The sequence below is a fragment of the Panicum hallii genome, chromosome 3 (assembly GCF_002211085.1).
Source record: "Panicum hallii strain FIL2 chromosome 3, PHallii_v3.1, whole genome shotgun sequence".
NCBI lineage: Eukaryota > Viridiplantae > Streptophyta > Magnoliopsida > Poales > Poaceae > Panicum > Panicum hallii.
The window spans coordinates 18,445,770-18,459,699 of NC_038044.1; the positions used below are offsets into that span (position 1 = coordinate 18,445,770).

General features: G+C 45.8%; 3 protein-coding genes across 3 annotated transcripts; 2 read left to right on the top strand and 1 right to left on the bottom strand.

Annotated features, from left to right (window-relative positions):
• Positions 1–537: 537 nt before the first annotated feature.
• Positions 538–5,158, top strand: LOC112886771 (protein root UVB sensitive 6-like). Its single transcript, XM_025952758.1, has 14 exons — positions 538–972; positions 1,729–1,827; positions 1,913–2,026; positions 2,325–2,396; positions 2,484–2,594; positions 2,715–2,834; positions 2,981–3,082; positions 3,170–3,242; positions 3,642–3,722; positions 3,799–3,863; positions 3,992–4,093; positions 4,188–4,370; positions 4,513–4,748; positions 4,841–5,158. Exons 1-13 carry the CDS (start codon positions 622–624, stop codon positions 4,579–4,581), a joined length of 1,542 nt encoding a protein of 513 aa, XP_025808543.1. The 5' UTR covers positions 538–621; the 3' UTR covers positions 4,582–4,748; positions 4,841–5,158.
• A 356-nt stretch (positions 5,159–5,514) lies between these two features.
• On the bottom strand, positions 5,515–10,055 carry LOC112884490 (PHD finger protein ALFIN-LIKE 5). Its single transcript, XM_025949893.1, has 5 exons — positions 9,850–10,055; positions 9,716–9,748; positions 8,822–9,050; positions 6,136–6,265; positions 5,515–6,071 (listed from the first exon to the last, which is right to left on the bottom strand). The coding sequence occupies exons 1-5, from the start codon at positions 9,950–9,952 to the stop codon at positions 5,790–5,792; spliced, it is 777 nt and encodes a 258-aa protein (XP_025805678.1). The 5' UTR covers positions 9,953–10,055; the 3' UTR covers positions 5,515–5,789.
• Positions 10,056–11,383: 1,328 nt separating this feature from the next.
• On the top strand, positions 11,384–13,448 carry LOC112884489 (2-hydroxy-6-oxo-6-(2'-aminophenyl)hexa-2,4-dienoic acid hydrolase). The gene is made up of 6 exons (XM_025949892.1): positions 11,384–11,782; positions 11,920–12,031; positions 12,123–12,216; positions 12,308–12,485; positions 12,568–12,637; positions 12,896–13,448. The coding sequence occupies exons 1-6, from the start codon at positions 11,436–11,438 to the stop codon at positions 13,229–13,231; spliced, it is 1,137 nt and encodes a 378-aa protein (XP_025805677.1). The 5' UTR covers positions 11,384–11,435; the 3' UTR covers positions 13,232–13,448.
• The last annotated feature ends 482 nt before the right edge of the window (positions 13,449–13,930 follow it).

Here is a 13,930-nt window from a genome sequence, read left to right on the forward strand (position 1 = left end):
CTCTTCTTTGGACCTAACAGCCACACATATTTACTGTGTTTTGCAAAAGAAAAAACAGCCACACATATCGTGGGTGCTGCAAACTACAGTGTCACGATGACGAAGCAGAGAAAAACATAGGGAAATTTCGCACCAGAGAAAAACCTCAGCCAAATAAAGCCCTTCGCCCCTTTTCCTCATTCAATTCCAATTTCCAACGGTTCGCCAGCCACCGCAGCCCCCTCACTCCCTATTACACATGGCCCCAGCTTCATCTGGCCCCACTGGGCGGTCAGAGCCGAAGCTCTCAACGCAGCGCACGCGGGCCATTTCTCTAGCTGGCACCAGCAGCCGACCACACGTCCGTCCACCACTTCCCCACGCCACCTCACATCCCTCCGACACACGGGCCCACTCCACTCGACCCCACCCTGCCAGTCAGCTGCGCAAAATATCATCTCGTGCCCACCCGAGTACTCGTAGCTTTACTCGCGCGATCCCCCGGCTCGGAGGCGAGCCGCGTATAAAAGGCGTCTTCCATCCCCTCCGGGCGGCCGCGCTGCTTCGCTGTCTTCGTCTCGGCAACGCCCTCACCACATCTGAATCTCAACCACCCCACCCCACCCCCGCGTCCCCCTCCGCATGGCGCCGGTGATGGGGCTGAAGCGCCCGGCGGCGGCGGCGGGTGCGGGGGCGGCGGTCGCGCAGACCGTCACGCTGCCCGCGCCGGCCGTGCGGGACGCGGTGCGCGCCGCCGTGCGGGAGGCCGAGGCCACGGCGCAGGCCACCGCCCCGGCCGCCAGGGTCCCGGCGGCGGCGGCGGTGCCGGCGGAGATCGCGAGGGACGGGGTGCTGTGCCTCGAGGAGATCGACGGGAGGCGGTGGAGCTACGTGGTCGACGCCGCCGGCGCCGCGGTCAAGGCCAAGGGGAGGGCGTCCGTCGGGGGCGCCTTCAAGGCCGTCCCGCTCCAGTCCCCGCTGCCGCCCGTCGAGGTGAGGCCGCCTTCTGCTGCCGCCTTGGATCGCAGGGATTTGGAGCATTAGTGCCGATGGCTTGGTCTTGGATTTGGTTTCTTCGCCGATTGCTGTGTCTCTGCGGATGACGGAGTGGTTAGACGAGGAGGAATAAACCTGTGGGTTTTTTAGTGTTCTTGATGGCGGCGTGCTGTTATTTTGGGGATAGGATCACCTGCTCTGGTGGATTTGAGGATGCGTGAATTTGCAGTTGGATTCGTTGAGATAGGGATGATGATGCGTGAAATTATGGTTTAAGTGAAGTTTGGCGCATGTTAGTTGCACTCGTGTCTGGTTGTTTGGGGCCAAATATGGAATTTCCAATTTATTGTGGGAGATTGGATCTGTAATTATAGGCCGTGGTGTTGATTTTTTGGAACAAAATGGTCGTTTTGTTGGCTGCCTCATAGCAATTTAGTTTTACCCTTTCTGTAGATTTGGTTTGGATTGAGTGGGTTTGATGGTTTTCTCAGGTTGCTAATCATGCATGTGCCAGTATGTGATTCCGGGTGAAGTATTTTCCGACCCAAGATTATCTAATTTAGGAAGACACTGGTGTCCGATTGAAGCTAGTTGTTTGTTGGATGCTGCTTAGCCACACATTGTTTCTTCTGATCGTGATCTTTTGGTGTTAACTGCCTCCTTTTGTTTTTAACTATAGAAATCTTGGATATGAGGAACAACCACAGTTGAGAATGATGAGTATAATGATTATATGTAATTTTGCTGCTGCAGGAAATAATGTCCTTTATAAGGTCATATGTTGTACCTGAAGGCTTTCCACACAGTGTCACTCCTTCATATGTACCATACATGTCATGGAGAGCATTGAAGGTATATTTTCATTACAGTATACTCAGGCTTTCATGATCAACCTGATTTTGAATATGTTATTTATTCTATCTTTTTCTTTTCTCAGCACTTCTTTGGTGGAGCAATGGGTGTGTTTACAACAAGAACCCTTCTAAACTCTGTTGGAGTCTCCCAAAGCAAAGCTGTACCTGGTGCTGTGGCAATCAACTGGATACTCAAGGCAAGTGTTCCTGGAAAAACTTGCAAAGAAATTTTTTTTGGCGTTTCTTGTTTTATACGATTTTTTTCCAAATCATGTATGAGAACAACCAAGCATGTTAGAAGTTTCTAAGACAAAGAACTCGCAGGTTATAGTTGATTTAAGTCTTTTAGATCGATCCAACCATATTTTCTAGTATTACTGAATACTGATGCCCTTCTTACATGCATGAGATCATTGATTTATTTTCGCTGCATTTATCCTGAACTTTTAGCAATCAGCACTATTTTTCTGATGGCTATATTGTTTTGCTGCTCAGGATGGGGCTGGACGCGTTGGGAAGATGCTTTTTGCCCGCCAAGGGAAGAAGTTTGACTATGATTTGAAGCAGGTGTGCGTTTAGAATCAACATGTGCCCTTCTGCACCCCTAATTTTTCTTCCATGCTAATGACTAATGGAGATCAAAATTTACTACAGCTCCGCTTTTCTGGTGATCTTCTGATGGAGTTAGGAGCTGGGATAGAATTGGCTACTGCAGCTTTTCCACAACTTTTCCTACCAATGGCTTGCATAGCAAATGTTGTTAAGGTTTGTCCTACTAAATTGTCACAGCAAGTTCCTGCATTACTTAGTAATTCCAATTTGCCTTTACCTGCAAAAGTAGGGATGAAATATGTTCTTTTTATTTGATGCATTTGCTTCATCCAGAATGTTGCTGCTGTCACTTCGACCTCCACTCGCACACCTATCTACAAAGCATATGCAAAAGGAGAAAATATTGGTGATGTCACTGCTAAAGGAGAAAGTGTTGGAAACATTGCTGATCTGGTAATTGTTCAGTATTTTCAAACATATGCTGCTGCCATGTATTATTTTCATACTATTATATTATATTGTGGTTTCTCAAGTGTTCAGTTTCTTTTTTTTTTTCAATTTATAATGTTTCTTTTCTTTGCTGTTGTTTGTTTGTGAAGTTGGGAACTGGTTTGAGCATTCTAATCTCTAAAAGCAATCCATCACTTGTGACTTCATTTGCCTTCCTGTCTTGCGGATATCTCCTCAGTTCATATCACGAGGTTTGCTTTAGTTCCTTCAGTTTGTTGCTCTGCCAAATCTTTCTGATAAACTTCCAGGTAACCAAACTAATGCCATTTTATTACCAGGTGCGATCTGTTGTATTGAATACTCTAAATAGGGCAAGATTCACTGTAGCTGTGGATTCTTTTATCAAGACTGGTATGTCAACATTATCTTTTGAATCCCCATCTCAGATTTTCATACAAGTTCTACATAAAGAAAGATGTTATTGTATACTGCTGCTGTATTTGCTCAGGCAACGGTAGGAACTATTATCTTTGGTGGAAAGTTGTTCCAAATACACCAGCTATATTTGTGTGAAGAACTGGAATAATATTCATAAATATTTAGAGGGACCATCAGATATCCGCATACTACTTGAATTCGGCAGTGTATAAATACAATAGTGGAACTACCAGAACCTCCAGAGAAATCTAGCCTAAATAATCTATATTTCTGAGCTTGTTTACATACATTAAAGCGTGCAGTGTTTGGTTGCTAGTTGGCTTCTTACAAGTCATCCAGTCTGATATTGGGCCTCCAATTTTACTGGTGCAGGGTATGTACCCACATTGAAGGATGGAAACTCACAAGAGACAGTATTTAATCCACCTTGGCGACACGAGCCAGTTGCAATAGGTTTGCACTCTGACCATACATTTCTTCCTGCAGGTCAAATGTGGAATCTTTGTTAATCAATTTTGTTTCCTCACAGGATCAAGATTTGGGGAGGCATTTCAGGAACCTGCTTCGTTTATTGCTATAAAGCCTATGTTCGAGGTACCGTCTCATTGCTCCATTCAATGTGTTGTCCCATGGAAAATTTTCCAATACTTTCAGCTGTTCATTTCCTTCTCTTAGTGTAATTAAAGATTGCTATGTAAACTTGTCATGTTTTTCGATCGCAGGATGAAAGGTATATTGTTACATATAACCCAACAAAGGACAAGGTATATGCTTTGCTCAAGGACCAAGCAAAGCCGGATGACATTCTCAAAGCTGCTTTCCATGTGAGCAACGATTGTATTCACTACTTTGGTAACATTGCACTTGTTAAGGTTGTTTGCATCCAACTATCCTCTTCAATTATGTTCTGTTGTACAGGCACATGTGTTACTGCATTTTATCAATGCTTCACATGCTAACCTGAATGCAAGAAGGCGCATGAACTCCAGCCGGTCATACCAGCATAATCCAGTGAACATGGACTTCCTACCACACATTGAGGAATCATGCAAGATTGTATTGTCATCTTATGGAGTTTTCAAGAAGAAAGCTAGAGAACAGGTGAATGCCACTGTTTATCTGTAAAACTCTGCCCTGCACTCTTGTTGAACTACTACAGAAGTGTACAGCGTGACAAGAATCACAGGAATACAGGATTGTGATTCTTATTTTATAGCTAACAACCCTTTTTTTGGCTGCACAGGGATGGATAATGTCAGAATCACTTCTTAACCCTGGACGAGCGCGATTGTGTGGAGTAGTACCACAGTGATCTCAGTCTTTTTCATTGATCATGATGAAGAGGATGTGTATTTTTTTTCATACTTTTGAGTCCAGCCCTATGCGAGTCAGCAGACCTCTAACCAAATCAACAGTCAGCTCGAGTACATGAAATGCATCAAATCCTCACAAGCCCAAAAGGAAGACTACTTGTACCTGGTCAGTCCTCCCTCTCTGCAATCCAAACTTTGTACAGTTTTAGTTAACATGCAGCCACAAATTTCCTTACCCTCTTTATTTTCCATATGCAGGAGCATTTGATTACAGCACTCACCGTGATAAACAGGCTTTGGATGGGGTGTGCTGACTCATGCATGACGGGTGAAGGGGCTCCAAACTAACTCTGGAAGACCAACTAACAAACCTTTTTGTATATTCTTTCGGTATTGTATAATGGAAACGGCTATCCTTGCTAACGTGACCGGGCTTAGTGGTCACCTTCTGAGTTATTTGACTGTTTGACATTGCACTTCCCCCACTAACTTTGCGATACCCTGGTTCTCACATTTCCCTGACATGAGATGTAAATTCCAGTTTTTGATAAAGATGAGCTGTGTTTTATATCCATATATTGTTCATGTTCAAGTTTATGGCCTATCCTCACTTTTCCAATGTGCGGTGCAGCTGTACTATGCTGCTTTGAGCTAGTCCTCTGTTTTGTTTCAATCAGTCGCCTTACTCGATTTTTGCCTGGTGGTTACAACGGCTGTTCTAATTCTGGTACTTAGATGTTGCGTGCTTTCCGTGAATGATCAACCAAACCTGTATTAGTATAATGTACGTAGGCCTGACCTGGAACAAGGAAACTATCAAGGTCTGGTCAGGAACATCAAACAAATTTTTGCAGAACTCTCCTGAAAAGGTTTTCCGAGGGTCAGAAAACATGGCAACATGGCAACAAGCGATGCTGGAATGAAACAAGCGGTGGAGAAACGGTCAGTTTTCAAGTCTTTCAGTTCAAGAACGTCTATGACACATCTGCAAGACAGCCTCACCAGAGAATCTGGTACCACTACAACAACCGTTTCAAACATTGAACACAATTAAGCCCGAGCAACATGAGCTGCTGGGGCAACCGAGTGAATTAACAGCGTTCTTCGAAATGAAAAGCAAGTCTACAAGCTAGACAGCTAGTCCATATCTGCAGACATCAATGATTCTAGCACTTGCTTCCCTCCCGGGTCTCACCAGAGCTTGCTGCTAGGCTCTTGCCCTCTTGTTGCTGCTGCAATCTGGGCACTTGTAGTGCTTGATATGCTCGGCTCGAGCAGGTGTGATCTTGACGCACTTGCCATGGTACCACCGCTCGCAACTGTCGCAGCAGATCCAGAACTCATCCTTACCATCGTTTGTTCCGCAGGATCCACATAGGGTGTTATCACGTTCTTCCTCTTCCTCGTATTCTTCACCACTCTCATCATCATCATCCTTGGGGGGCGCCGCCACTTTTGTCGCCTTCGAATGAGATTCCGGTCTTGATGGCTGAAACAGACAATCGTTAGCTACGCTAATACTGAAAGGCAGCATGATATGTGTCTAAACTTACCATTTTCGAGCTTGGCTTGTTGCTTTTGCTGGTACTATTGGGGCCCTTCTCCTTGGTTTGTTTCTTAGCAGCCCCAGTCACTACTTCAAATATCGTTGGCAAGTTATTTATCATGCTGAAGAGTCGCCTCCTGTTAGAGAGAAACAAACCACATGTTTTCAAACATCCATACCAGCAGAGAACTTTTTATTCAAACTGATAGTAATCTGAATGCTCCAAACTGAGGGAACCCAGATAGCAGTATTGGAATCCATTACAAGAATCTGCATAATGTTTACTGAAGAGCCCTTTGCATGACCACATCCTGCTAAGCCATCGGTTAGCAAAAACCTGAGAGATTCCTTTTCCTATCAGTTAGTTATTTTTACACCTTGGCCCTTGCGTATTTCCACATCCATGTATTTTCCTAAAATTATATGTTCAGCAACACATATTCCACTCTAGTGTTGCAAAAAAGGAAATATCCATTCTGTCAGTACCAATCCACCCAGTAGGTAATAAGATAGCTACAGTTGTTCAAGTGGTCAATTATTAGCTTCTGTCCCAAAAACAGATTTGTGGAACAGTGGAAGTGGAATGAATGCTCCCAACCCAATATACTTGTATAACGAAAGCAAAGGGGTTCAAAAAAAAGGATGGAGAACAAGAGCGAGAAAATGGAATTGTGCAGGGAACTTCACAAATTAGCAATAGTGAAAGGGCATTACATGAGCAATGTAAAGTTCACTTTCAATCACTTGCTGCTAGTTCTTGATCAAGGTGTCGGCAAAAGCTGAAAAATCTGTTATGTTTAATGTTTTCACAGTCCAAAGGACGGTCATCCAAGATTCATCAAATGATTTGATACATATTTTCATGTTTGCCAACTAGCGTATTGTTCAATTATAAAATCATCTTACGAAAGTTCACAACCAAGTGAAGCTAACGAACCAAGTTGTCTTTGAGTAAGCAACCAATTCACAACCAAGTGAAGCTAACGAACCAAGTTGTCTTTGAGTAAGCAACCAAGAAGATGTATTCTAAAGTAAAGCAACAAGCTGCAAACCAACAATACATGTTTTGTACAGTAGTTGTGGCTTCTGAGATGTTAACAGGGAGTAGCTTTGTTTCAACGAAGAGTCAACATGGGACGGAGGGAGTACTACCTTCAGTGCAGCATGTTGTCCTAGAATCAACATGCACTCAATCCACTAATATACATGAAAGTATACATATTTTTTCATGTGAAAATGATATTAGTAGGTTTATCATCAAACTTCTTCCGTGTCATAAAATTTTACTATCCTTTTCAGTATAAAACAATTAATGGTCAAGGTGTGAACTGGATACTGCATTGATGTCCAAAACTACAAGAACTAGGGGGATATAGTAACGGCAGTGTTGGGCAGTAGTTGGCAGTCAGGCTGTAGACCATCTCTGGTTAGGTGGTATGGTATCGCCTAGTATTTAGGCAGGCTAGGTGGCTAAAAGGAAGAAATAAAATAGGACTATAGGGATATAATAAAGTAATAATAGATAAATAATCTCAGAACAATGCGATCAAATGTATTCCTGTGCTATAAAAACCATAGAAGTGGACATGCAACACAAAAACTACATAGTGAATAAACTGTTCCTTGTTCTTCATATGTTAATCAGGGCATGCTGTATCTGAAACCTATGGTATGCATCTAATCAATACCTTACTTTTAAATATGATAACAAACACATGGAAGCAGCACTAAACCCCCAAGACTCCAGTGCAGTTTTTTTTTAACAAGCGAGAGAGATGTAGTTATGAGTGCCATCCAAACAATGAAATCACTTAAGGTGGTCTGCTAAATTAGGCTTCTTATTGCAAACCTGGTTGGCACTCACTGCCATCTCTCTTTCCACCACTGTGGCAGCTGTTCCCTCGATCATTCCACTACTTCACCTTGTTCCATGGCTTCAGATCTGATGATACCTCTTCCTAATTGGCAGAGCTGTTTCTTCCTCATCGCTAGTGCCTAGTGACCACAGATGTGCTCTCATTGCCACCACCCTCCCCTTCATCCTCCACTCTCTGCTGGCTAGTCCATCTCCGCAAGGCCTCTTCCCCAAATGTATCAACAGCATGACCACACGTTCAACTGGATCATAGTTGCTGGCACCTCCCTAGGCCTCCCCATGGTGCACAACTCAGTTTTTGGAACCACTGGCCTCCCAGTGCTAATGATGCTGTTCGACCAAATCACAGCTAAGCTTCTTAACACAGTACACATGTTAGTTTACATTATTCAAAATGTGCTAGCAAACAACACTCAATTGATTCAGATCGTAATTCTTGTTGGAATCCTTTTGTAATCCAAATAGTGGAACTGCAGGCCCCAATTCGTTTTTCTTTTTTTTCTTTCTGTGAAAGAGGCTGAATTCAACTCAGCTCTGATATTTGAATTAAAGCACAAATTAAACAACCAAGCACTAATTTTAAGAATCAAACTGATCCTTAACAAAGGAGAAATCACAATGAAAAATTCCGAACAGGTGAGACTTGGGAGTCACAGGTTAGCGATGCCGAATTTCACTTTGCATGTCTTTCATATCTGTTGGTCAACACTAACATTGATGAAATTTGTGCAGATGTAGCAAATAGACGACACAAAACCATAGATATACAAATTATGTTCGAAGGACACTGCAACGTTCAAATGTCTTGTATCATTACCTGGCCTCTTTGTCAAATCCAAACCGGGCCGCAAAGTAGAATGCAACAGCTAGTAACCAGGAATCGCTGTGGACGGCTACTAGTGCCAACCAATCCTTCTCATTCATGCCATCCCTAGCAAAGTTTATTCCCAAAGCTGGTTCAGGGATCTCCGGAGGAACTTCCTCCGCTGGCAAAGTTACTTCCCATGTTTCATTAGGGTAGCCATAAAGGCATAAATTTTCCTTTTCTGTTAAAAAAAGCTGAATTAGTAGATACAGAAGACTCATGTATTGTATTACTCCGTAAATTAGCAAAGTGACTCATGTATTGTATTACTCCGTATATTTACAAAGTGAAGTGCATGGAACAAGCAAAAAATGCTAGGCTTGCAAGTAAAAAAATGCTACATTAGCTGCACTAAAAGACAAGATATATGAAGGTTTGCTCGTTTCACAAAACATGATAGCTCATGACCCTAGATTGCATTTTTATGGAGTATGGTAGAAAAAGCTAAAAAACAATGAAAAAAGAAACAGCAACCATGGCTAATTTGAAGACTTCAGCACCAGAAACTGGAATTTTCCTAAAATTCCAACATTTTCCAGTGAAGGCCACCACGAGTCAAAGTTGAGCTAACCAATGCATGAGAACCGCAAAATCCTTGCGAATTCGAGGATTCCATCCAACCCTGCGCCCCATCTACACTTACAATCGCTCACCACACTCGAACTCATTACGTCATTGACCGAAAGTCCGAAACCTCAACGCGACGACCAGTCCCATTCCCGACCAGAAAATTCACCAAATTTAGCTTCGGAACACCAAGCATAGGAACCGGACGCCCGAACCCTAGCATCCACGAGACTGTCCGCGGCTCCAAACCCTACACCCGAGGAGATCGAGCAGACTCACCGGGGTCGCAGAGCTGGTAGAACTTCTCCACATCTGCGCAAACCAACAAAACAAGCAACGCATCAGCACCGGCGAAGCCGCCAGACAGGCAGGCGAAATCCGGAGCAAAAGGGAGCCAGCGGCGGGTAGCATACCGGTGGTGAGGGCCTTGATCATGCCCGCGCGGCGGCCGCGGAAGTCGCGGAAGACCTCCTCCGCGGTGCGGGCGGAGTAGTGCGCGCCGGCGCCGGGGTCCATTTAGGGTTCCGGCGAGGATGAGGCGGCGGCGGAGACGAGGGGAGGAAGGAGGTGTGAAGGCGAGGTGGGAGGAGACAGGGTCGCAGGAGGGGTGAGGTTTTATTTGGGAGAAAGTTGCGGGCATTTCTGGGAGATTTGAGCCCATCGTTTTTTATGTTATCATATCTTTTCCCAAAAAAGTTAACACCGTCACCAACTCACCATATATACTTACATTTTTCTCGTGTATTTCAAGGAAACCAATTTGCATTTTTTAGTTTTGTTTTACGCTGAAAGCTGTGGGAGTTTTGAGAGGTTTTATGCTGGGCATGAATGAATGTCCAGTAATCAAGACTACTTTTGTAACAGCAGCTCTAGCAGTCCAGCTACCCTTTCTTTCTTGAATGTCCAGCTACTTTTGTTCTCCATGTTGGCATTTCTCTTACTATGTCTTGGCACAACTCGAACTTTATTAAAATTATAAAGTAAATAAAGTAGTTTAAATATCTGTACTTAGTCTAAACTATAAATAAAATAGTTTATCAAAATACTATCAATGTACTGACAACTCTCTGGATTCACGGAATTTTGGACTTGTAAATTCTCAGTTCGGAACTGGAGGGGTGCCAAACAGGCCACATGTTATTCATTTTTATGAGATTTCTAATTGTCCTTTTTTTACAAAAAAAGAGAGGAGATGATAATTTTTTAGAAGCTTCCCTAGCAATCTCCCTCTTTTTCATAAAAAAAAGTAAAGCTGACACCTGATAGGAGTTATGCCTGCTTTTTATTGATAAAAAGAAGAAAAGATCTAGATCTGAATAATAAGGAGCACAAAAAAGAGAGAGAAAAGGCAACAATCAATTTTACCGAGAAATGCTTCCTTAGCAATCTCGGTGTCTACTGAGTTTACTCAATGTTTATGTTTTAGCCCCCTTAATTGTAGAGTTTTATGAAATTCACTATCTGTACCTCTGTACTAGTCTAGTACCTATTATTTCTTTTTTCCCATAATTTAATGGATTATAGTTAACTAAGTAAATAAAGTATTGACAGATGAAAATCATGTACAAATGTGAACATAACAATGTTGATCACACAAATATAAACATAAATAAATGCTAACACAACTTTTCCTAGGATCCTCAAAAGTATGCCTGACAGGATGGGAAACAAAAGGAGTAGCTTTTGTACCAGCATGGCCATCTATTCATTGCATTCAAGCCGACCGAACAGTACACCATCAGTTCATGGCAAATCAAATACTAAACCATAAAACAATAAGATGCAATTATCTAGTGACAAAAACACACTTAAATATGGAATACAACCATCGCATATACCGTATATTTACAACGTAGGAATTTCTCAAAAGCTTGAGAGATGCCCAAAGGTAGAGTGTGTGAAGGAGACGCGCCCTCGCGTGTGTTCGTGCCAAGAAAGCAACCGTAAAAACGGAACACCCGCGTCAGCCACTGAGCCGGGGGGGTGGACTGTGGAGGATATGGCAGCACTTGCCGCCCACCACCACCGCCTCCTCTCCTCCTCCTCCGCAGCTGCTCCACCAGCTCGCCGCCGCCGCCGTCTCTCCTCGCTCCCCTTCTCCCCGCGGCCTTCTTCCCATGGCCGTCTCAGCTCCAGCACGCGCGCCTCGGGCGGCGGCGGCACCAGCAGCGCGGCGGCCCCACCCGCCGCCGCGGCGACGTCGGCGTCGCTGTCCCTGGAGGAGCTGCGCCGGGGCTGCACCACCTGGACGTGGCGCGGGATGCGCGTGAACTACCTCGCCAGGGGGCAGGGCCCGCCCGTCCTGCTCGTCCACGGCTTCGGCGCCTCCGTCGCGCACTGGCGCAGGTGAGCCGCGGCCTTTGACCTTTCCTGATGAAATCTGAGCTCATGGCGTGATCGGTGGCGCGCCCGCGCGAGATGTGCTCGACCGATGAACTAGCCGAGCTCGTGAAGTGATCGCTAATTGATCAACTCATCGGTAGGAACATTGGGGTGCTGTCTGAATCCTACACCGTCTACGCGATCGATTTGCTGGGGTTCGGCGCCTCGGACAAGCCTCCTGGGTTTTCTTACACGATGGAGACATGGGCTGAGGTAACTGTGGTTTCAGTCTGAGACATGAACGGAGACGTACCATCTGTACCTAATGTTTGAACTGAATCGATCCTATTTCTGTGCCAAGCAGCTGATCCTGGACTTCTTGAAGGAGGTCGTGAAGAGGCCCACGGTGCTTGTCGGCAACTCTGTCGGCAGCCTTGCATGCGTCATTGCTGCCTCAGGTTACAAAATCCCTCAATGTCAGTAAATCCTGTTTCTGTAAACTCCGTAATTATGATACTTATTTAATTTGCTCTTGGCAATGATGAGCAGAGTCCAACAGAGACGTCGTCCGGGGGCTTGTCCTGCTCAACTGCGCCGGCGGCATGAACAACAAGGCGATCGTCGACGACTGGAGGATCAAGCTGGTCCTGCCTCTGCTCTGGCTGATCGACTTCCTGTTGAACCAGCGGCCGATAGCATCGGCACTCTTCAACCGCGTGAAAAACAGGCATGCCGACCTGCACCGCACTTCCCTCTGATCTGAGACCTGTTAGCACTTACCCTGTTCTGTGACAATCTGAACTGAACAGGGACAACCTGAAGGACATCTTGCTCTCTGTTTACGGGAACAAGGACGCCGTGGATGATGAATTAGTCGAGGTAAGGGTATCTCCTACCTCCTAATGTTCCTTCTGTTTCTTCAGCAACCAGTTAGGCTGCGTCTGTTTCTGCAAGAATTCATCACTTGGGATAACTGAATCCATGACATTGGCCCAAGGGTCACATGCCACTGATAAATTGAGTGGATAATGCCGAAGCTCAAACGACTGGAGTGATGACTACACTGAATCAATGATTTCTGATGAAGGAATTTTTTTTCTAAACTTTGTGAAAGTATGTATGTGCACGCACACGCAGATCATAAGGGGACCGGCTGACACGGAGGGCGCCCTGGACGCGTTCGTGGCGACGGTGACTGGCCCGCCGGGGCCGAGCCCGATAGCGCTGATGCCGCGGCTGGCGGACGTGCCCGTGCTGGTGCTGTGGGGAGACCGGGACCCCTTCACCCCCATCGACGGGCCCGTGGGGAAGTTCTTCTCCAAGCTGCCGTCGGAGCTCCCCAACGTGACGCTCCACATGCTCGAGGGCGTCGGCCACTGCCCGCACGACGACCGCCCGGACCTCGTCCACGACAGGCTGCTCCCGTGGCTCGACGGCCTCCCGCCGCCCGCGGCCGGCGCTGCGGCGGTCTAGTCGCCGACGGCCGGGGGTGACGACGAACTGACGGTGGATGTAATTAATTCTGTAATTCTCTCTGCTGGTGCTCGTGCGTGTCGAGAAAGTTTAACGACACGGTGAAGAATTTGATCCGGGCCGGTGCTCCGTACTGTGTATACGGCCCAAGATGGGTTTAGGCGGCGGCAGCCTGTGCTCTGTGGGCTGTGCTACGTGGACCAAGGTTCTTAGCCCACATCGATCCTTATAGGAGTGAAACGTTTAATGGGCTACCGGGCTAGGCCAGAAACCTCGCAACCTCACGTGGGCCGATTCGTCTGCCAAGCCTTGAGAGTTGAGCCAAATGGCGTAGGAGGCGGCAAATTATTACACACAAAATCAACCGAGTTGATGTTGCCTACCCATACGCATGCTCCGCGATTTTCCAGATTCTAGATTAGACTCCTTTTTCTCAGAACCAAAAAAAAAAGTCTGCGATCCAGAGACGTTCAGCGTCACCAACATTTCAAACTAGCGAAAAGAATACTCCTTTTTCTTTGCGAACGAACGGTGGCTTCCACCACAGGCAGCTGATGGTGGCGCCATCCTTTGACGGCGCCGTGACTCGAGAGGCACCACAAGTCAACCCCACGAGTCAGCGGGCGCCGGTCAAGGAGTCCAAGGTCCATGCATGCGTGGACGTCAAATGGCGGAGGCGACCACAGACACCATACGGTT

Coding starts and splice junctions, on each gene's coding strand:
- LOC112886771 (XM_025952758.1), top strand. CDS start 622: ATGGCGCCGGTGATGGGGCTGAAGCGCCCGGCGGCGGCGGCGGGTGCG. Junction 2,835..2,980: donor TTGGAAACATTGCTGATCTG/GTAATTGTTCAG, acceptor TTGTTTGTGAAG/TTGGGAACTGGTTTGAGCAT. Junction 3,723..3,798: donor ACACGAGCCAGTTGCAATAG/GTTTGCACTCTG, acceptor GTTTCCTCACAG/GATCAAGATTTGGGGAGGCA.
- LOC112884490 (XM_025949893.1), bottom strand. CDS start 9,952: ATGGACCCCGGCGCCGGCGCGCACTACTCCGCCCGCACCGCGGAGGAG. Junction 6,266..8,821: donor GGATTTGACAAAGAGGCCAG/GTAATGATACAA, acceptor TCTCTCTAACAG/GAGGCGACTCTTCAGCATGA. Junction 6,072..6,135: donor ACAAGCCAAGCTCGAAAATG/GTAAGTTTAGAC, acceptor TGTCTGTTTCAG/CCATCAAGACCGGAATCTCA.
- LOC112884489 (XM_025949892.1), top strand. CDS start 11,436: ATGGCAGCACTTGCCGCCCACCACCACCGCCTCCTCTCCTCCTCCTCC. Junction 12,032..12,122: donor CGATGGAGACATGGGCTGAG/GTAACTGTGGTT, acceptor TGTGCCAAGCAG/CTGATCCTGGACTTCTTGAA. Junction 12,638..12,895: donor TGGATGATGAATTAGTCGAG/GTAAGGGTATCT, acceptor ACGCACACGCAG/ATCATAAGGGGACCGGCTGA.